Source organism: Patiria miniata, unplaced genomic scaffold, assembly GCF_015706575.1.
Source record: "Patiria miniata isolate m_02_andy unplaced genomic scaffold, ASM1570657v1 HiC_scaffold_29, whole genome shotgun sequence".
In the NCBI taxonomy this organism is placed as follows: Eukaryota; Metazoa; Echinodermata; class Asteroidea; order Valvatida; family Asterinidae; genus Patiria; species Patiria miniata.
In genome coordinates this window covers 7,715,311-7,739,835 of record NW_024037068.1, presented here as the reverse complement: position 1 = coordinate 7,739,835, position 24,525 = coordinate 7,715,311, and the positions used below count along the sequence as shown (strand labels likewise).

General features: G+C 38.8%; 1 protein-coding gene across 1 annotated transcript in view; it reads right to left on the bottom strand.

The window, feature by feature from the left end:
• LOC119735626 (short transient receptor potential channel 4-like) overlaps positions 1–22,469 on the bottom strand; it is an 89,305-nt gene extending 66,836 nt beyond the window's left edge. Inside the window, exons 1-5 of the mRNA XM_038209411.1 lie at positions 21,894–22,469; positions 14,069–14,187; positions 12,331–12,441; positions 11,133–11,429; positions 3,382–3,492 (exon numbers count right to left, since the gene is read on the bottom strand). Of these exons, the coding sequence (XP_038065339.1) occupies positions 3,382–3,492; positions 11,133–11,429; positions 12,331–12,441; positions 14,069–14,187; positions 21,894–22,071 (816 nt within the window). The 5' untranslated portion in view covers positions 22,072–22,469. The remainder of the gene's footprint in view (positions 1–3,381; positions 3,493–11,132; positions 11,430–12,330; positions 12,442–14,068; positions 14,188–21,893) is intronic.
• Between the last annotated feature and the right edge of the window lie 2,056 nt (positions 22,470–24,525).

The window sequence follows — 24,525 nt, the reverse complement described above, 5'->3', positions numbered from 1 at the left end:
CTGCTCGACGCCATGGGGACGATATTCAGCCAAACATGAACGATTCAGTTAACATGCTTTCGAACTCCGAAACATGCTAGACGCAATTATTATGGAACTGATAATTAGAACATGTCACTGATTTTAATTAACCAACATTCCTACTGGGAAAACCCATTTGAATTGTTCTCAATAAAATGAATGTAACCTGTCTACGGAATTTGAAAAATTACCATTTGAAGTACAGTGGGGCACAGCCGAAATTTGATGTTTTTTTTTTAAACCTATTTCAAGTTGACTATTCATTCACTTGTAAAAAAAAAATGCAGTATTTCGAAATGCCATTTTCCCAAGAATACAACTAAGTAATTTGGTAGTCAATAGTTCCGTTACTGAACTCAGTACCCCTTTATTAATGTTGTATATACATTGGAAAGCTCAACAAGTCCGACTTTAATCTAATTTTGTGATGAAAGGTGACAATATTCGTCCTGGGCCACTTTCAGGTTGTAACACGGTTAGCAAAAATCAATCAATCACAGTCCATTTTTAATTGGATTTTTTTTAGATAGAACATTGAGAAGATTCGTTTATTAGGCCTAATGAGCTATTGATGATTTTCCCGGACAAATGCCAAGTAAAGAAATATTAATACAAAATAAGCAGGAATAAGCTGGCGTACATCTGATATCATGTCAATTTTTTAAACAAGATAACTTTTTCGGCTTTCAATACAAACAAATTAATTTGAGAATTGCTTATACATTCGCGTAAATTATTTATGTGCCTTTTACAGTGTTATGAAGTTCGGTGTTTGGAGAGCCCATTCGTACCCAAAGGCAAAGATATATTATTTTAATGCAAAACAAAATACTGCGACAACTTATTTCACATCGTTATCTTCATCTACATGACTACATCCACACCGGTGCTAGCCTCGCGGCATAATTAACAGAAAATATTACATTCCTACACAATAACTATTCGGGTTTAAAAAAAAAAAATATCAAAAACAAGAGCGAGTGCCAGCTAGTATTTTGTCCGAGGGATACAAGGCGGCCAACAGATGTTGAGTATTATATTTCCAGCCAAAGAAAATACACACAGAGATACCAGACAATTTCTCCAGTATAGGAATTGCACGGGAGACCTTATATTAATACTAGTACGGCTGTTAATTGACAGAATTGTACACTTCGTGACTAAAGCATGAAACTTTGCACGTTGGTTCTTCTTGCATTGAATAACATTTTCAGATGTGGAGGCATTTCATATTTGACCTCTGGTGACCTTGAGGTCAATGACCTTTACAGACTCTATTTAATAATTGTTCTTGTGAACACCACTTTCACATTACCCAAGTCTATGTAATAGGTCTTCAGGCCATGAAAATAATGATCAGATGTGACAATAAAATCATTCTTGACCTCTGGTGACCTTCAAGAGGTCAATGACCTTTGCATACTGTATTTATCGTTATTTTTAAGATATACACTTTAAACCCATGCTGTTTCAAGACCCAACTCGAAATGGTAGGTGTTGAAGTTGTGAAAAGAATGTTCAAATGTAGGGCACTTCAAATCCGACCTCTAGTGACCTTCAAGAGGTCAATCAATTTTGTATGTCCTATTTATAGATATTTATAACATTTACTATTCAAAGGTCAAAACCCCACTTTTTCATGACCCATATCTAAAATGTTGGTTTTCTTGCCATGACATGCATTTTCAGATATGTGAACATTCATATTACGAAGTTTCATGCTTTGGTCACAAAGTGCACAATTGTATCAGATATTTGACGTTAAAGAGGTTGTGGAATGCTCGAAGACATTTCCGTCATTTTTCGGGTATATGTAGCCTAAGGTGTGATGAAATAAAAACGACTATTGTTTCTGTCATAAAATGAGTACAACAGGTACTTTTGAGAGCTGTTTTTCAAGTCCTGTCATGCCTGTTTCGACCCGAACGTGCAATTTGTGTAAACGTCGTCGTTGCGGGCAGCAAACAAAACACAGTAAATCGTGACGTAATAAACAGGACTCCCGATGCAGAGTAGCATACCGAGTCCTGTTTATTACGTCACGATTTACTGTGTTTTGTTTGCTGCCAACAACGACGACTTTTACACAAATTGCACGTTCGGGTCGAAACAGGACCTGAAAAATAGCTCTCAAAAGTACCCTTTGTACTCATTTCATGACAGAAACAATAGTCGTTTTTATTTCATCACACCTTAGGCTACATATACCCAAAAAAATGACGGAAATGTCTTCGAGCATTCCACAACCTCTTTAACAGCCCTACTATACTGCAGGAACTAGATCAGGTGGATAATGATGGCAATAATTTACTCTAGACCATTTCGAACTGAAAAGGGTAATGCGTACTTAGACAGGAAGCGGTAATGACACACTGAGTGCTGCGGCTCCCAAATTGCATGCGAGTATGCATTTACAGCATATCAATAATTCCATCAGACATTCTCAAAGTATTTATACTAATTATGTTGAGTGGGGTCGAAAATAAGAGAGACTATGCAGCATTCAATGCTAGTATTGTGTCCATGGTATAAAGGGTTGGTTTGTCCATTATACATGGCTCATAAACATGTTTACGAAACGATCATAGCACAGTTACGTCACGCAAAAATTGGACGAGCTTAGATCCGTGATTCAGTGTGATGAAAAGAGTTGTATCCTTCATTACACCATCATATTTTTTTCATCTAAGTTTAAAAATATATTAGTCTTTGAGCATGGCTATAGAGTTATTTCAAATAAAGCAAATAGCTTAACACTGATTGACTGGCATTCATTATTCAAAAATGGGAATGCATTTATTTAATTTTAAAAGAAGGGCATAATTGTAGGCTGCGCTCGAATCCAATAGCTTCAATAAGAAGAAATCTCCCAAAGCCAATTATGAAACCACGAATTGGAAAATGTGTTTAAATGGCGTAAACAAACATTTTGAGCTGTATCAGTCATTGCAAAAAAAAACATCATATAGACAATTGACAGGGAAATACAATTATCAGAATTACCGGTTGCAAGGAATTTCAGAAAATATATCGATGTTATTCAGCACAATCAACGGACACCTTAATTTTCGACTGCTGTTGTGGTTTTTTTTTCATCTAAATGTTAAAGAATTAAGTCTTTCGGCATAGCTAGAGTTATTTCAAATAAAGAAAATAGCTTCACATTGACTTATGACATTCATGCAGTACAAAATATTAATTCTAACTAAGAAGGATCTTATACGAAAATCCACGGTTGTAACTTAAGCAACAAAGTTGATATGCCTGTGCTTTGTAAAAAAAGATTAATTTGTTTCATTTAATTCTGCATATTTATAAGGAAAGTGCTTTGGCAAGGCAAGGTTTTTTTTTTTGACTCACCTTTTTCTGTTCACAACTGATCGCGTGGAAGACTTTGAACAGCGCAGTGTCTTTGGCATTGTTCTCGTCACTGGGCTGCACGTTATCGTTGTGGGTCAAGATGCTTGTCAACTGGAAAATATAAAACGTCAACATGAAATACATTTCAGATTATCAAACAAACTGTGTATTGACCCTAATTTGAAAGTACATCTTACAGGAGAAATGCAGGGTTTTTTTCCAGAAAGAGGGAATAAGTGTCTTATCTTCCACTCCTAATATAATGACGACGTAAGAAGATGTTATTCAAGTCTGCGGTGACTTAGAAAGTGCATTTTACGACAGCGACTTCATACAAAGTCATACAAAGCGAGCTTTAATGCGTGGATGAGTTTCTGAGGTTTTTTAATGATAAAACCCAACCATTTTATTCTTTTTCTCACACTGCCGTGACTTAATACACGTCCTTGTCTTGAGAATAGTGAAGTGATACAAACTTGATCAGTTTTGACCTCGGTAAAAAAAATGGTTCTACAAATGAATGTCTGCCATTTTATAAATGTTTTAATTGCCTTTGTGACCCGAAACGGTGAGTAATAAATTCTATAATTGTTTTATTTCATTATAAAGTCCATCTCTGTACAAAATATGTTGATTTTTTTAATTAGTTTTGAAACAACCAATTTGCCAGGACCTTTAATTAACAGACTCTAGCAAGCCCGAGAAATTATGAGTAGAAAAAATACTTTCAGTATTTCAGTGGTTTGCTGGAAGACATGCATTTATCATTAGTTGAAACACGCAAAACTATTTCATTTACGGCTTTCGGATTCATCCACCAGAACCAAGGCAGTGTAAAAACTGTGTTTAGAGTTTAAAGGGAATGTACAACATTTGCTTTTGCTGCAATTTTCAGAAATAAAGGGATCTGGAGGATTAGTGTTACAGAAAATATTGTTACCCCGACTTGTTTCACGTTTTGGGTTTGGAGATGCTGGAAAATCCAAGAAAACCAACCATGTTCTTGTAGTCGGGTTCCCTGACCCCACTTAAGATGAAATGGAGCAACTTGTAGACTTTGGGGAATTGAAAGGTCAAAGAATCTGTCTAGCAGGCTCATACCCATTCACAGGTGTGTAATCAATTGCAAAGGAAGTGCGGAATAACTAAATATGAACAATTTGGAGCAGGTTTTTTTTTTGAAGAAAAGCCAGTTTTCTCCAACGCTGGTCGGCCGACCAGCGTTGGAAAAATAGAAGTTTTCTTGAAAATGTCAGCACACTAGGAGCCACGATTTTACAGGATGCTTTATACAGTCATTCCCAAACATTCCAGTTAGATATTTTGTGATAATTTGATCATTTCGGTTTTTTTTAATGTTTTTGCAAATGTTGTATCTTCCCTTTAAACACATTTCCCAGGGATGAGATTGTCACTTAAAAAAAGGGATGAAAATTGATGAAATGTCTGAAAGATGCATATTTTTCTACACTAATAATGTCTTTCTCTCATATTCGAAAAGTCTGAATTCAGACAAACGTCTGGAAAATCTCATGCCTGCACATTGAACCCACTCTGTTACGTTTGAATCTACGACATATTTAGGTTGATTGATGTCTGTGACGAAGGAAGCCTGTTAGTACCATCACATATCAATTGTAAAGGTATATAAAATCGACTTATTTGGTTTAAGTCGAATGACACACATTTTAAGCAATAATGTTTTATCACCTGTCTCTGAGATAAGAACTTTAAAATATAACATTCGCTTTTTTATAATTCATTATTGATGGTACGACAGAGTTGTAACGAGTCACTAATTTCTGTGACTCTAGTGGAGTCATTTTAAGGAAATGACTGAGTCGAGTCGAGTCATTAGGTCAAGAAGGTCGAATCGAGTCGACTCATAGTGTGGAGTCGAGTCGAGTCGAGTCAAATATTTAGCTCGAGCAAATTAATTCGAGTCACTAATATTTGAACACTCTACAAGTAAAACAAACAAAATGTAAACCAATTTCGTTATACAAAACTGTTTCTGATTATTTAAAAGTGGGCATGCATCGATTTAATTCTAACAGGAGGGCATAAATTTAGCCGGTGTCGAATCCAAAAGCTTTAATAAGAAATCGCCCAAAGCAACTGATGAGACCACGGATTGGAAAATGTGTTGAAATGACGTGAACATACATTTCGCACTGTGAGTCACTGCAAATATTTTTGTTTTGCAAAGTTTTGCTTTTATTTGTGGGACTCCAGTCTTATGAAGCCTTTGCTCGAGTCAAGTATCAAGTGTTCTGATGAGGGACTCGAGTCATTTGCTCGCAGTGACTCGAGTCGAGTCGAGTCATTTACCCATATAAGGACTCAGTCAAGCCGAGTCACCAAACAAAATGAGACCCGAGTCGGATTAGAGCAGGCTTCCATACGTGCAAAAATCTAAACATGTCTTAGACTAATCGTGTGGAAGAAGTGGGTACAAAAAAGTGTTTAAACTCTTAGCACCATGTTAACTTTGGCTTATGTACACGCTTTGAAAACTGTCAGATTTGACTATAAAACAGTCAGCGTTGCAACCAGCTCACCACGGATTTCACTGTTTTTCCCAGTGAAATCTGCACACAGTTTTAGAGTGTACATGTAATTGGATATCTCCTTCAATCCATCTAGCCGGTATAATGACATTATGCTGAGCCGCCAACCGACAAAATATCCTTAAGTGAGTCGTTTTCTCCTAAATTCTCATTTTGTCCTGATTGACTGTGAATGATCCTGCGTGCAGCATTTAGCTTTCAAACTAATCACAGTGTGCTGATAATTATCCCGCACATTTTGGCTTACAAGTTCCGAGAGGTTTCCACGTAGAAGCATGAATGCAAATGCAATGCAACATTTAGGGATTAGGCCAAGTAAAAAAAATAACCAGTTCGTCCCGCACGCTTGTTTTTTTCCCCGGCCGCCTAGATTTTAGCTGTACCCAATTTCAATTGGGAACAGCTTTTGGTTTCTTTAACATTTGTTTTCCTTTTTTTTCTCTCTTTTCCCATAGGTTTTGTAAACGTTTTCATTCTACAAGCCACTTTGGGAACTTTCGTTAATTCAATCACAATTATAATAACAATGTACATCAACCATCATCTATAGATTTATGCCGAACAATTTTGTCATCGTTACGTCATCAGGCTGTAGTCGATTGACATGACGTCAATTTCAAAATTCATTGTTTACAGTCCTAAAACTATAAAACTATTGGACCAATTGTGTACTGTGGAGGTAGATAGACAGGAGAGTGTTATAGACGAACACTGAAATGACGTCACGATGACGTCATAGTATAGTATGCTGACTTTAAATAGATATGCATATATATACTCCTATACAGTGTGAGTAAAAAAAAACCTATACACATTTAAAACTGGCCATACTTTTATTCTGTAGCAATAATGATAAGATATTTTTATATGTACTTTTAGAATAACTCTTCTTGCTTCTTTTGGTGACATTTTTACTGGATTAGTTTTCATGCATGACTGCACAGGAGACAATTAAAGGGGTCGGGTGAAATCTGACTTGCGCCAACTGGTCTGGGCTGGATAAGAAGGAGACAAATTAGAAGACGCAACCATTGTCTTGGTTCTGGTCATGGAATGCATAATCAGTTCAGATTTGTGGATCTTGCTTGCAAGAGTTTCAGTAAGCAAATCTGGATGACCTCCAGGAAAGGATAACTCGTGAAATTGACATTCTCAGTCAAGACAGGGATGTGATTCGCCGTACTGTTGCAGGAATGATGCTCCAAGCCCAGTTGTGCATTGAACGAGATAGTGGCCATGCTGAGGACTAAGCCGCCGTGGAATTTAATTGCCTTTTCAATTGAATTTAATTTTTTTTTAAATAAACGCAAAGTTTAAAAGCTTTAAAAGCTGTTATAACTCATGAATATTTAATAAGCATTTTTGTGGCCACCAAGTCTTAACAATACGATAAAGCATGATTACAGTTCTTTGCACATTGCTATATATCATCCTAAATATGTGCCTCCTGAAATGCCAATGCCAAGTAACCCTTACTTCCGATGTTAACGGAAGTGCAATTATTAACGATAATAATTTTTTTAATTCACTAAATACCGTCCAGTAGACAACGAAAACATTTTGGGAACGGTTTGTGGTTGTTCAGTTAGAGCCACAATCTCTTATTGTTTATATATATATATTTTTAATTCATACATTTGCAATATATTCTGCACATGCACTGTCACTGTGTTGTCTTTTCATTTGTTTCCAATAAAATTGTAGCTATGTAGATAGGGTTATGGCCGCTTTGGACACAGTTTTGTATCAGCAAAATAGTCAAAATTGAAGAATCTATCAGCCATCATTTTGGAATAAAACAACATGTTGGAGAGGAAAAAAATGAGAAAAAGTAGCGCCCGTCTCCGTATTTTTTTTCCACAATTGCCTTACAAGAAACTACTCCATGTTTTTCTTTTACTCGGCCTTAATGTCCCGTGTGTCTGATCCGCGAACCATGATCTAGTTATAAACGTCAGATGACCTTGGTCATTAAATTAATGCGGTATGAGGTACAGCACTTGCCAATCAATTTGATGCTGGATGGAAAAATACTGAAACTTTGGCCACGACGGTCACGCATGTTGCGATCGAAATCAATCATACCAAAGTGGAATTTTCTATCTAGTAAACGGCTTTGCCTTTCTGCGGCTTAAAATAAACAGAATACGGATCCGTTTGGCCCCTTTGCTCTGCTGGGTTTCAATTGCAATTACATGCCAAGTAGGATAATTTGTTCAGTTACCTAGAATGTTCTTCCGAAAAGTACCTGCCAATTTCATGACAGAAACCTTGCCAAAAGTGAAGATAGAACATTGTGACTTTAATTACCTCTAAGTCACAAGAAACAGGGCTAAACAATGCTGAAGGGATGATGTTGTCAGTTCATTTGAATACCTTTTGACTTGACTTGGGACTGGATGAATTGTGATTGACTCGTGAGGGACATGTTATCAATTGTAATGACCCTGATTGTAACCCCAAAAGAGCCAAGGGCCGAATTCGGTTTGATTTTATGTGAAATCCGGAGTCTTCAACTTTTTTCATGGACTCACAGCCTATCACGTGTCAGTGAATACTTACTGCTTTGTTCGGTGAGCCATGCTATGTACGGTCGAAAAGCCAGTATTTCATCGAGTCCAATTTACAATGCCGTAGTGTGGTCCATGTGTGTGTTGTTAGGGTTTTGCTGTATTTTGACAAACACTATTATTATTTAATTCATTGCCTTTTCATTGAATGTTTTAATGTGTATACTGTAAGTTTTATATATTCATTTTTTTTTGTATTGTAGGTACATTGTATTTGATTTTTTATGTGCAAACTGAGAAGCAGAATTTCATGCTGGTATGATGAATGAATAAAGTTGAATTGAATTGAATTGAATTGAAATCTCAAGTAAAATCTATATACATATGTAATACAAGTAACGGCACAAAGGAGTTTTTGTTTTGCAAGTTCATCGTATTGTACCATGAAACCAAACGGCGCACTGCATCCATGCAACTAGTGATCTCTTCAAGGTACTTCATCGATCTGTTTTACCCTGGCAACGTAACTACAGTCTAGAAAAGAAACTGCCGGACTGAATGAAATAACCTTTACATGAGGACAAGAGAAGGTATATTAATCATGTTACATGCACATGCTGATTTCTAAAGTGACATTGGCGTATTATACAAGAGCGTTGTCGTTATTTGATTGATCGCAGTCTGACAAATATAATCCTTCCAAGATCGCCAGGGACTTTACGTCAAATCAATCCTTTTTCATTTATTACGAAATGCTACCTCACACTGTACAAGTGGACAATGAAAATCTCCCTGAAATCTCTCCGACGGAGAAATTTCAGAGAATCTCGGATTGCTCAATCTCTGGATCGATAGGTTTCATAAACACGAATGACGTAACCTCAACAAAGATTGATTGATTTCTGCACTGAAGGTTTTTTAAATAAGTTGTTATGGATTTTTTTTTCCAAGTTACCTTCGAGGCAAAATGAACCTGTTTCGTGGAGTGTGATGAGTAATACTCTGTAGTCCATATACGCTTTGGCCGCGTTCAGTGAAAGACCACAATATGTCATTGCTAAACATTTCCGCCCAGCTTGGTTCTCAAGTATGACACTTCTCGCGCCAGAGTACCTCCAGACGTAATAGGTGAAACGAGATCAGAAGTCTTGGCACTTAAAAGAAAAGCTTAGAGGTCGTGTGGAACACTAAATGTAAATTGGACTTCCGGCATTGTAAATTGGACTCGATGAAATACTGGCTTTTCGACCGTACATAGCATGGCTCTCCGAACAAAGCAGTAAGTATTCACTCTCACGTGATAGGCTGTGAGTCCATGAAAAATGTCGAAGACTCCGGATTTCACATAAAATCAAACCGAATTCGGCCCTTGGCTCTTTTGGGGTTACAATCAGGGTCATTACAATTGATAACAAGTCCCTCACCAGTCAATCACAATTCATCCAGTCTCAAGGCAAGTCAAAAGGTATTCAAATGAACTGACAACATCATCCCTTCAGCATTGTTTAGCCCCGTTTCTTGTGACTTAAAGGAAGTTAAAGTCACAATGTGATTCCCTGAACCTACTTCAGACGAAACGGAGCAATTTATAGACATCGGGGAATTGTTAGGTCAAGGAACCAGACTACATTGCTTGCACCCTGTCATGGATGTGTAACCGATTGCACACAAAACGTGGACTTATTTCGGTAAATTGGGGACAGTATTTGAAAATCAGGTTGTTTTTTTAATGACAGCACACCAGGTGCCATAATTTCACAGGATTCTTGGCCTATTCACTAACAGTCAAGTTAGGTATTTCCACTGATTCATAAATATTTGGTAATATAGGTTTTCTCGGCCAATTTTCTAAAATGTTCATTCACTTCTGAAAATCGGTCATTCATTTTCGTCTGAATTTGAGAATCGCTCTGAACACGCGTTTCATTTTCGCTACTAGAGCATTCGATTCCATTTCAATTCAATCAATTAAGTGATTGAGCAGCACCTTTCGTTGATGTCCATTTAGATTCGTTTACAAGAATTCTTTTTCGCTTTGAGAGGGCGATTTCAAACATTCACCATTCCATTTCACTTTTAGTGTAATGCCATCGGCACCAGATACAATTAGAGGTTACTTTTTCATCAACCGTCAATCAAATTAGCCGTAGTAAAGTCTGTCCCGAGCCAATGTGGCTCATCAGGCCGGTGTTTATCTCCGGTTTCCTTGGCATGAAACGACTGAGAATATTTCTACTCCCCCTGAATGGGATGCCAGTCCATCGCAGGATTACTCCCCAGCTAATGCCGGTACCCATTTATACTCCTTTATACCCATTTGACTACTGTGTACTCAAATTAGCCGTACCTCAAATCAATTTAGAAAAGGTATGCTTGCGTAAATGAATGCACAGGTAACGTAATTGGCCGTCTGTTTCTCAAAACCGAATGCACGGACAATGAAAACCATTGAACTTGTGTTGAATGGAAATTGGATTAAAGACAAGCATTCAAATTCAGACGAAAATAAATGACCGATTTTCAGAAGTGAATGAACATTTCAGGAAATTGGCCGGGAAAACCTATATTTTATGTTTGCACATTTTATATTGCCTTAAAATGTGACCTCATGTGTGATTGACTAGATTTCAACTCTGGTTAAAAATATGATTCTTGTTTCCCTTTGTTTTACCTCATCCGAGTCGCGGGCCTGGGCGAGAATGTCAGCGGCGTACTGCTCCACCGACTCGGAGAGCTCTGTGTACTCGGCCCGGAACTCGTACTCCAAGTTACTCATCTCGCCCAGCTTGCTGGACAAGGTGAAGGCGTGGCCTATCGGGTCGTGGGCGGTCAAGGAGATGTAGTAGCCGCTAGACAGGGCCCGGTAGACGTTCAGCGTGCCCACCGAGCGCTGCAGGGTGTGCTTCTCCGTGCGCTGGAAATCCGAAGAGTCCGGGTCGGGGATGGTCGCGCCGTATTTAAGTAGAGTCTAGATTGAGAACATTAAAATTGCAATGTATTCAATTGTTGGTGGTCCCGGAAATAATACGGCAGATAGGTGATGGGATTGTGCCTTTGTAATACATTTGTAATAAATTTGTTCTACCTTTTCTACCTGGCGATAGCCCTATAGCCAAATAAGTATCTTGCTTAAGACATACTCTGACTGTGTGCCGAATGCCATGATTGTATCATCAAAGGCACAATAGTCCCCCAAATATTTCCCCTATCTGCCCCCACTATGAAAGGGCCAGCCTAGAGTCATACGGGGAGAGGTGTTTGGCGCATTGGTCCTTTCCTCGTCTTCCATCTCGATGGTCCGGGTTCGATTCCTACCCTGATCCACAGGTGGATTTGGTTTTCAGTCCCCTGACCTGACACCATGGGTTTCCCCCAGAGAGTTCCTCTGGGGTTTTCCTCCCACCTCTAAATCTGTAATTTCTTGTCATCATCTTCTCTCTACAGGTTTCTTCAGGCGTGTGAGCTACACGGGGAGCTTTCGATGAATCTTTGGATTCATGAGCGTTTATGTAAATAATAATAATAAAAATACTAAAATAATAATAGTACCTAACCTGCTAACTCACTCACTCACAGATTCAGGCGAATTACTTGGCAATGACTTGAAATTACACACGAGTCTATGGAAGTGCCTGCAGCCGCTTCCTTAGACTCGTTTGTAATTTTAAGCAGCAGCCAAGCAAATTCGGATAAAGCCTCACTCACTGAATTGACGCACTTAAATACTGTCACTTGCAAATTAGTCTGGTTACCTATCTCACTACCTCTGCACCATATCACCACATCAACCTCACCACCCTCATCACCATCATCAAATCACTGATACAATCAGCATCATCCTGATCACCGCAGTCACCATGCATGTTTACCTTAAGAATCATGTAGTTGTTGTGATGTGCAGCCAGCACTATCGGGGTCAGGTCGGGGTGGAAGTCGTCATTTTCCGGGTGGCAACCGATGACGGATTTTCTCGTCTCAGGCTGCGACGTCAAAAATGAAAAATCAAGAAGTAAATTGAAGGTGGGCAATTTTGAGGGAAGGGGCGACCTTCAGTATAGTAAATAGACCTCTCGTGGCCCCCTGTTGAATGTAATATAATCCACTGATAGCACCATTGCATTCAACTGCAATCTTGGTGGTGTGCATTGTTACCTTGATTTAACCCTAACACCGTGGGCCCTTTTGGTCAGGAACCATCCTCAATCCTTCAAAATCCTCCAATTGCTACCATGTACAAAAAAAAATGGATTCAGCCTCAATCCTTCAAAATCACCCGTTACATATATTTCTTGAATTTGTTCAGTGGAGGGGCGACCACTGCCTCAATTGCTCAAAATCTCCCAGCAATCACGTTTAATGAGGTAGTGCCAATGACAGTCATGACAGTCGAGCTTCGGATGATATCCAGCATGAGGGCTCAATAAATTATGCATGACTGAGCATAAACAATACTTAGTACAGCCAATACGAACTCGACACAATTCATCTCCCAAATTCAACCGGCACTTTTATGCCATTCAGCCTCAATCCTTCAAAATCCTCCAAAACAGCATGGGGGATTTAGGAGGATTGAGGAGTGTTAAGCACAAAGATTGCACAAGCGCCTTTAACAACTTGTGTACTACATGTTTTTTTTTTTAATTTAGTTCCAGTTTTAACATTCGGAGTTGACCTTCTCAGCGAAGAATTACTGCAGTTCGTATCGCAATCGAGCGTGCTAATCCAGGCATTTTTAAATATTTTTTTATACTTTTTTTTCGCACTTTTGCCAAGGTCACCTTTTGTGTATATTTATGTTTTGACTAGTACTGGCAAAAACCACAAGTGCTGGTATTCCAATGCAAACAATCATTACTGTCCTACATACACACATTTTTATGATACATCGTTAGTTATGTATTGAAGTAATTAGTTAAGAACATGCTGGTATGACATTGTACAATGAGAATCATTGCGGGAAATGATGGTATAGAATGCATGCCGATGTTTTGAAGAGTTTTCCTTTTTATTACTGGTACTTCAAGGACAAAACAGTTCGCCATTAACTGCAGCAGTCATCTGCCGAGAGAAATCACACAAAGTATGCCTTAACAGCGGAGTCTTATATAGCGCACATATCTACCAACAATTAGGTACTCAAGGCGCTTGGAAATTATGTATATTATTCAAGACAGGTGTTTATGAGACATATGAGACCCATTATGTAGCGCCTTATAAGGGTTTACAAGGTGCTGCGGAGCATATTGCAGCCACTGCCAGAAACCCATTCTCTTAGCGATAAGTGTTACTGTGTTCTTTAACGTGCATGTTAACAACACACACGGGACCTACGGCTTTACGTCCCTTTACGAATAATGGTAAAGTGCCTTGCTCAAGAGCACAAGCACCATGCTCCAACGGTCAGGATTCGAACCCATGTACCACGGCACACGAGTCGAACACCGTAACCATTGGACCACAGCACATTTGCAAATCATAGCTAATAAACATGGATGAGAGCAATGCATATCGAACAAAGCAACCGAGCGGTGCTGACATTCCCATTGCACCTAGTATTACTTTCATAATTGTATCCCCCTCCGGATTCGGATCAGCCCTCATCCTCACCTCAAGCGATTCCGAGTGTTTGCATATCAGCTGCACAGCGTCTAAGAACTGGGTATCCACCGCCCGCAAGAGGGCGTCTCCTAGTCGCGCACCGTGGGTCAGGAGCAATTTGATAATAACTGGAGGGAAGAGAAAATAAAATAAGAAGGTTCCTTTAAAATGGTTGAGACAAAACACATACTCGTTTCATCCGGTTCAAGGTGTAAGATTAAATAAAAGTCTGGTAGCAGTGAACTAAAGGGGAAAAAAATATAGGAAACTAAATACACCATGTACGTGACTTCGTTCCCGCCTCCGGCATGAGGTTACAATAATTAATAGGGACCATTAGAAATGGTGCAGGTACGGCGAACGTACGTGGCTTGGGGGAAAAAACTTGCTGGTGATATCACCATTTTGCCTTGTTCTTTTACCAAACCCACTGCAGTATGTCCCAAAAAAGTGTCCGTCCAACTAGTTTTGAAATAACTACAAAACCACGAAGTCGATTTAGAAAAAAAAATGATTGTGCAGATACTCCTTGTTCTTAGCCTCAACCCCTATGAGTTTCATTTTATTTCCATCGCAATAGGATTCATGTTATTTCCACCACGCCTCAATGCACAAGGGTCCATTGAACACAACAGCATTTTTGGACACTCTGTGACCAAGTTCCTTGCCTTTATCAAGTTCAGTGCCGAGTTATGTAAGTTGTGTAAAATCCTGAATGTGTGTGTGCAAAAAAGGCTGAGGATGTTGTTAGGGATTGGAATAATTTGCCATTGAGCATTATAATGAGGTCTTGTTATGCTGCCTGAGAGCCAGGCAAATGATTCCAATCCCAACCGCAGCCCTTTTCACAACATACATCACCTACATGTACGCCATCTTTGTTTCAAATTGATTGCAATTGTGATTGATGACGAATATTCACGGAATTAATGTAAAATGAAAACAACATTAAAATAAATGCATGTTTAATCATTAAAAGGTTGAGGTAAGTAAACGGTATCGGGTTTTCCCACATTACGATTTAACCTCATTTTGTTTTAAATAAGCCATTACATGAATTCAATTATTCGAATCTGAATTAGTGGAGTTGGAAAGACATTTACTCTGAAACATCACACCAACTTCTTTTGTTAGTTTTGGGCTTGGAGCTGGACGTATTTTCAACCACAGAGACAAATTTATATTTGGAGCCACTAAACATTTTGAAAGATTCAACTCTAAATGTTGAATGTAATGCTTTCCAAGATTCAATGATACCAGGTCGGAGATTGTTGCAGCCCTTGGTTGCCCCAAGGAAGAAACTACTGTTGAAGGTTCTAGCATATACACTTGATTCGGTTTGTGTTTTTATGACCCAGGAATGATCGAGTATTTCCAGTAACAGAGGCTGGTATACACACGTACATCAATGTTCAATTCAATTCAATAAAATTAAAAAAATTCCACTCTGTGGAGGCAGCATCCTAAAAAGCCGAAGCTAGTGGTGGATGTGCCCAACAATACCAGACAAAACAAGACAAACAACACTAATTATAGAATTTGAAATAATAACAATTGTCAAATATATAACGGTTAAACAAAGTAGACACGACAAAAAAAAACCATATCAATAACGGCTATGCCGACTTAATAATGAATCAGGTATTCTGAGAATTAAGTAGGAATGTTTTTTCAGTTCATATTTGAATGTATACTGTAAAAATGGTGTTTAGGATTTAAACACATTTCTAAACACTAATTCTGTACCCACTTTTTCCACACGTTCAGCACCATGACATGTTTAGATGTCCTTTTTCTGTGACACGCATTATCCGTTTGGCATGTACAATGAATAATATGTTTAGCATTTAAACACCTTCCTAAGCGAATTTAGATATACAATCCTAAGCACATGTCCAAAACGTAAACACGTTTAGTTTCACAACATTAAAAAGTGGTAAACGTTAAGAATTGAAACACATTCCTAAACGTATTAAACTATAAACACGTTTCTGATGTGTTTAAATGCTAAACACTGTTTTTACAGTGTATCACTTGAAGGGCAATTGGTTAAAGACGGTGAAAGATAGTTCCAGTGTTTTGGTCCAGAGAAAGAGATGGTATGTTGAGAAAGAGTTGTTCTGACTTGAGGTATATGTAATTTGGATGAGGACCTAGTATTATAATCGTGCATGGGTCTATTAAATTGAATAAGGTTGTGTAATGATTCAGGAAGTTAGTTGTTTACATATGTATACATAAAAACATCTTGTTGAAAGACATTAAAGAGAATATACAACATTTGCAAACATTGAAAAATAAAACTACCAAGATTTTACGAAATACCTTACTAGGATGTTGGTAAATGACAGTCTAAAGCATCCTGTAAAATTATGGCACCTGGTGTGAAGTCATTTTCAAGAAAATGGTATTTTTGTAAAAAATTCCAACGGTGGTCGGCCGACCACCGTTGGAAAAACCTAACTATTTTTCAACTACTGCTCCAAATTTACCAATTTTTTTTCAGTCCAAATTGTGTTTGCTATTGGTTACATGTTCATAACGGGTGCAGGCCAGCTAGACTGGTTCCCTTACCTTACAATTTTCTGGCATCTGTAAATTGATCCATTTTATATTTAGTGGAGTCAGGGAGCCAGACTACTTGAACATTTTTGTTTGTCTTGGTTTTTCCAGAATTTTCGAACACAAAAATTCAAACATGTCAGTGTAACAATATTTAATCTATTATACTAACCCCTCAAATAGTTCATTTCTGAAAATTACAGCAAAAGCCAATGATGTATATTCCCTTTAATATTACTAGTAAGAGACAAAAGCTTGTGTTTCCTAAATAAAGGAGTGATATATGCTCATTAAAGTGCACCTTACATACAATAGGAATTGCCCTTTTCTATAGTTTAATCAATTTACCTCAAGATTTGACTTGTAAGTGTTCGCCCAATTAATGTAACAAAAAAGAGAGCTGTGAGAGAACTAATGAACAGAATGCTCGACGGAAGAATGTGCTTCAATCTGCTCATGAAACCAATATTGTTTAGAAATGTTGTTTTCTAATTCATTTATGTGGAATTTCAATGAGAGACATTCATCAATATACATTGCAGACCCCAATAAATTTGGTGTTTGACACTCGCAGTATATATGGTCGTTATTAATTTTAACTTGACAATTAGATATATTCAACTTCTTTTTACTATTTCGAAAAACCATAAATGTACATTTTTTCACATTAAGTGACAATCTGTTAGCCTGGAGCCAAACCGATAGTTGTTTAATTCAACATTAAGAACATTTACAATAGTTTATACATTTGTGTTATTACATGAGTAGAATATATTGGTGTCGTCGGCAAAGAGGATAAAAGAAAGAACCGTCGATCATCATTGCAAATATCATTTATGTACATCATCACTGTATTGTTCAGTACTTTGTTGAGCATAGTTAGCCATCCTCTCTCAGTGACAATCTGTAGATAGTTACGTCAAAATCTATCAGGTGATAGGTTTTAACAGGTCTGTATACTGGCTTCATATTGCTACAACTGACAGGCTGTACGTGGTACCAATGTCTCGACTGACATTGACAAATGTGGCGGGTCAGCACTGGTGAGTGCCTGTTAATGATGAATTTAGCTCAGAATGAAGGCCCAAAAGGTTCACCATGCATTCAAGCCAAGCAAAGGCATCACCATTTAAAAAGGCTGCTACACAACCCGTACCACTACTATTGGTCACCCGATTATTATCTATCAAGCCAGTTCAACAGGCTTTGACAGTTATACGGTTTAATCCAATTGGGTTTCTGGTAGTTGGTGACCAGCCTGTACGCAAGCTATTGAGAGTGGTAGAGGTTAGGTTTTTTGACAGTTGGTGATAGTTATAAGTTAATTAATTAATTAATCTTCTTATTTTCCTTCGTTGATCATGGGCAAGCCATCCATGGCTCTGGAGTATAGTGATGAAACTGTTCCTGGTGACGTGCTACAGTTGTTGACAATTACATGTAGAACTGCCTGCCCGTGGGCTCGTTCCAGTTGGTGAATGTCTGATTTTAGATGAGGGTTCCAGGAAAATGAATCACCTATTCCAGAATAGATCGAACCAGTGTAGTGTAGGCTGTTTCTTCAACGAAAGCATGACATAACCACAAATTCCGCTTGATAAGACCTAATAATATTCAGGGATTTCTTGGTCGTACAGAGACATACCGGTATGTTGTCACGGGCCTGTTATTAGTGATTGCATTACCCTCTTTTTTTCGCAATCGACGTCACGCTACTTTTTTTATTTGTCACAATGCTCAAGAGTAGGCCTTCAGTATACCTGTGCCAATTTGGCAAAATTGTTAAAGTGTACGGGCCTGTTATGTTAATTCTTACTTCAATCAACCATCGAGCAGACCCCCCCCCCCCCCAACAGGTCGTGTCGGCTAATTTAAATATTCATGACTGAATATTAAATATATACATATTGCGATTTCTGCACGACAGGGGCGATCCACACTGAGGTCCTGCTGTGATGTGAGTAACCTTTTCAACGCTCGACCACGAGTTAGGTTTTGTCAGTTTCATCCGGCATTAACAAAGGGAATTTGTGCAAGAAAGAAGAAAAGCGAGATTGTTTTTCTATGGGACAACTGCCTAAACCTATTCTTTATTGCACCTTTTCATACTGCGAAACTCCATCACATTAAACTTTCCTTTATTATGTACGGGACAACACAACGCTCTTAAAGTTCAGCAAGCGGTACATAATTATGCCTCCCAACCACAAATCAACGTTGCTCAACTTCGATGAGTGTCCAAACTGAGGTGTGTGTTGTGGGGCATTTTTTTTCTGGACCCACCGTTCATCTTGCTCCACCCAGCACTATTCACCTGTAAATACCGTAGCACTTTGCCGTAACAAGCACGTAATTACGGGCACGTGCGCAGCGACCGACAAGCACGCCATTCAGCGCCAACAGTGTGTTGGGTTATTAATTCACTACTCTCAACAAAAGAAGGGTACACACTTGAACTCTCGTCATTTTTCCAGTTGTCCATTACTGGAAGCCTTGATATAAGTACCAATCCAATTTCCATGCTTGCAAGGTCGTTATTTTTATATTGGCTAGGGTTTCTCAGGAACAAGTCAATTCATTTTGGTTATAGATACCGCTATATTTTAGCTCCATCCAGTAAAGTAGTGAATTGTAGGTTCAAACGTATAAACGAAACATAAGTTGTAGGCCTACTTGCTTGTATTCGTTCATGTGTCAATGGCACCTATTTGCAATGGGTGGCAATTCAATCGTACATACTGAAACTTGCGAGCCGACATTTTGCATGCAGAGTGAACTTCACTCGATTGAGTATATATTGAGTTTCCACTCGATTGATTCTCTTTCACGGTACGTTTATTTCGATCTTAAATTGGAGTGATCTTAACTCTAAATCGTCTAGTCCCTAGTTTCCCTTCCTTGATAATTAGACAGTATTATATAGGCTCGAGTATAAGAATGTCATGTACTGATAAATCAGTGTCAAACAAAAACTTAGAGCCGCAGGATTAAACAGCTACAACTGTCATACATGTACATGTACATGTACCATGCAAGTGTATACATCACTTATCAACGCCGCCGTATTATAACAGCAACATATGACAACCGCAACAGCAAACGCAACAACAAAACAATAACAGAAACAACACCAACGGCTGCAGCAGCAACAAACACAACGACGATAACGGCAAAAAAAAAAACAGATGTCAAAAACAACGTCAAACTACACATAGAAAATATAAGCAACAAAAAGAATACCTACAGAACAACAAGAACCGTGTTAATGAAAACAGCAACAAAACAACAACTGCAACAATATGTCAAAAGCAACGTAACAGCAACTGCGACAACATCAACAACAACAAAACTTAAACACAACTAACGCTCGATCAGCCTAATATTGGGGAAAAAACAAAACCTTGATGTGACTTAATGTCTTCTGACGCGGGAGATCGACTATGAACATGTGTCATGGTTTAAAAGGTCATCTCATTACCTTGGCACCTTGAAAGAGATTTAATACAATAATTGTTGTTTTGCATTTGTTATTCAAATTCCTTGTACTAGTCACGCGTACAGAGCGACTGTGCTGAGTCCGTTTGAGGTCATCACGTTTTCAGCTTTCTTCATTCGTTTTAGAAAACTGGGAACATTCAGAACTGATATGTGATTTCTGCTACTTAATCTGCTGCCTCCTCATCCATTATGCATTACATCGTGGTTTTCAAGGATGGACTTGGCCTCGAGATGGCCAACCAACTCCAGAACCACCTCCAGCCATTTCATTCTCAACCAAACCCTAACTCCCTAAGGGTGTGCAAAGTCATATTAAAATTGGAGTATATATATTCGGGAAATATGTTACATTGACAATCACGAACATACAACATGGCACAGAAAGTCACAACTTTCGTACAAAAACCTTTTCAAATATTTCACCCAAACCGGGTTATGCAAGAACAGATATCCCCCCCCCCCCATGTACAGATATCCTCCCCTAATCTTTGGTGGGATGACATACATATGATACAGGGACATCGCTAATATTTTCCCTGCAGTGACAGTATCAGCCATCAGAAAGTGGTAACATGTCATGAAAAGACCAACATAGGCCTAATGACGTTTACTGAGAACACACTCAGAATTGTTCAGACCATGATTTGTGCACAGGGTGTTGAGTGATATGTCCAGGTATGGAATTCTTTCCCTTTTGAGTATCAAAAATTAGAAGTAAATATTTTCAAATATTCAGCAAGTAAAGGGATAACAGTTGGTCCCTGAAACTCCACCTCCTCTTTGTTTAGTCCACGCCCACTCAGTGATTCAATTCCTATTGAAACTACTTCATGGGTTTTGTTCGAATATAGTCACCAGGTTTTCTTAAGACGTCATTGTATAGCCTGGTAGCCATAAGGCAACCCCCCCCCCCCCAAAAAAAAAAACTAGATTGTATATTGCGAGTATACATGTACACCAATGTAAACGATAACTTTTGTATTCAACTGATATTTGGTGAATGTTTCTGAAACGCATTTTATTATAACGTTTTACACAAATGATTTAATACTTTGTCTAGTCCGTACAAAACAAACTTACTTACTCTATATCCCATTATAAAGTTTCTTAAAAAATAAGAACAAAAACAGCAACTTCTGGGTTATCAGTTATAACTGGTTCCTTTCAATCCTTTGATAAGTTAATAAACATGACAGAAAGATATAACTGGCATAATTTTAGATGGAACCATTTTCACTGGTACAGGTACAACGGAAATGAAGCATTTTAAAAGACTAATTAACCAACGCCAACTTTATGAACATCAATCATTCTGAGGAAGTAGTCGTTGCTACTTAAAAAACTTGTAAATTTGAAGGTTTATATTAAGCCAGTACGCCGAAGCGGTTGATCTCAATTAGCCCGCTACCCTACAAATTCAAATGTTGACATTTTGATCAGAAAGCCGGGCATGCGTTGAAACTGGTATATAATGTGTGAATACGATACATTGTACGTTTCGGAAAAAATATCCCATTTTTGGCCATCACTCATTTCCCCTTCAGTGACATATCAGTCATCAGCATGTGATATTATGTCCTAAAAAGTCAACTTTAGCACAGGGGAAATATTGATGTATTTACTGAGAAAACACGTAGAAATTTTCAGACCAGTCTCATACGGTTTGTGCACAGGGTGACAAGTGGTGGCCAGATATGGAAATCTTTCCCAGCTTTCGTTTACTTTTGTTGCCACTTTCGACTGAAAACAAGTTTGTCACTTGACATGTACTCACGAAGGTTTCCCTGCAGCACGGCCAGCGTGAGCGCCGATTTGCCGTTGCGGTCGCTCAGGTTGATTTCCAGGCCCGTCTCGTGCTTGGACTCCAGCACTTGCTCCACATAACTAACATCCCCGTCCCGTACAGCCGTCAAAAACCTCTCCTCCTGGCTGATCGGATTCACTGTCGCCATCTTTTTTCCCCCTCTCCTTTTAATCACGGGGTAAGATTGCTGGCCGATGGTATATTTCCTTTTGATTTCACCTTGCCATAGATCCACTGGTACTGGGTCCCTTCGCTCTGTATTCCGGTGCCATTGTGCGCGGTAACACTGCGGTAATTGTGTTCATTCAAAGCGCCGGTATAATGCAGCGTGCAGGGCTGTATACGGGTAAGGGAATTTACATGTGTTGGAATGGCGAAAGCCGCGAAGCGGGCTACTGCGTGTTGCACTGGGATCTCACGCTATTGTGGATACAGGCCACTGGCCTCCGGTAGTTTGTTGCCTGTATCCGTGCTGATGCACTATTTAGCCTCAGACAACTGAATTCTGTCATTGTCACGGTCGATTTACGCCTATACAATCGCATGTGGTCGGATATGTGTTGAAGCCATACGCCCACTATTTTTCGAAGACATTGCTGATACCAAATTGACAGCAATGTCATCTATCATAGTTATAAATAGCGATGAGCAATTGAGGATCCATTCAGAGCAAATACAAATCAATTTAGAATGAAATCGACGTGTTTATACTGTACGTTCATACGAGACTGCATATTCCGATAATACTAGCCCTGACGTTCAATAGAAAAATCACTAGCTTTCTGGCGTATCGACAGCGACAGCTCAAGAAAATAATAAATCGATTTAGCTCGCCATGCACAAGTCAATTCCCGCATCCTCAAAACTGGGAAGGGATGTACTTGTGTGACACAGATCGAGCCCCGAATACAAAACTATCGATCTCTGTGGCCCTCAACAGATTTGTTATGAATGACTGGTCGTGTTCAAAACGCGAGATTGTCCGATGAAAACGGGCCCAAAAGATTCCTTTTGTTAACGTGAAAAAGTAAAGCTGCCAGATTCTCGAAAGATCAATAATATACGCAGTGGAATTTATTCGGGTGGCCGAGATACTCGTCCGTCTGGTGCGAGCGCATTCCAGGCATTGTAATCGACATACTGATTGTCTTACCGAGTATATACCTAACTATAACAGCATTTTATTACTGAATGGAAAATAAAAATATTGAAATCCCAAAAATATCTTTATGATACATGAATATTTTGCATTTGGGAGATTTAGCTACTAATATTATTGGATTTACTGTTTGCCAGCGTGATTAAGAGTAACTGACGAGGATTGACATAACGCGGTGCATGTTAAACTGCGAAAGCATTTGCCAAGAATGTACACACAAAAAAACACACTGGTATACTTAAGTCTTAGCGCTGTCATCAGAGAATTGTGTGGGACAAAAAGTCACACTAGCCAGGCAGGGCAAACTTTTTAACTGTTTCACGCCAGCGCCGTGACAAAACTGTATCTACTGCGTCTATATAGGCCAAACAAAAACTATTTCTGCTTCCGATTCTCCTACCTACCCTATTCTGACAGCCCCTGCCCTATTTTTTTTATGGGAATAATTGAAAATAACATCCAAAACCATCATTTTCTACATTTTACCCTTGACCACACGCAGACGTACATGTACGTCTCCATATGACCGTATACAAAAAAAATGGCAAAAAAAGTTCCCTACATACCTACCCTATAATCGAATGCCATGTTATCGGAAGCAGAACTATTTTTTTGGCCTTAAATCAATGATTATGTCAGTGAAAGGCAAAACATAAACATATGTTATCAAACTTTTCATGTAGTTCGAAAACAACAAGGAGGAGTGTATGTAAAATAATGCATTTGGAAGAGTCCCCTACTTTCCCTCATTAGTTCTATAAAAATGTGTCTAACTCAAAATCTGTCTGCGACGTCATACTGGGCTCCAGTTGCATAATTTGCTTATCGTGCGCAATAAGGCTTCGTCGCAACGCAGACGTACGTAGCCTTGCCTTGAAGTCTATTGTGAATTACTGGAAACAAACGTCAGCACAATGTGTTCGAGAAAAAAAACGCATTCTCGTTTGAACAACAAATAAATTATAAGTTGGTTATTATTATGTAAAAAACAAACTTGTTTCTTTTAGGGAGAAGGGTGTGTTCCTTATTGCAGAACCCCACGGTTCATCGTTGACTTAGTTCAAGGCGGGACTTGTTTATGGCTTCATTAGTGACCTTATGCACACCCCTTGTGCAATTAAGGTCGGGCCAACAATGTGTTTATCTTGAGTGAGTGCATGGACCGTGTTGATAGCGCCCTCTGTGAATAGCTTTCCTGGACACTAATGTGCACCAGACGAGTTCATGTAGTTCCACGGTTACATGCACATGTCGGCTTATTACAAATTCCTCCTTGAATCAAGGCTAGATTTCACATTGTGGCCAACAATGTATATTATCTTGAGTGAGTGCGTGGATCGTGTCGATAGCGCCCTCTGCGATCAGCTTCTCTGGACGCTAAAATGGAAGTAACATCAGCTAGGAGCTCCCAGTGATGTACGTACATGTACATGTACATGTACA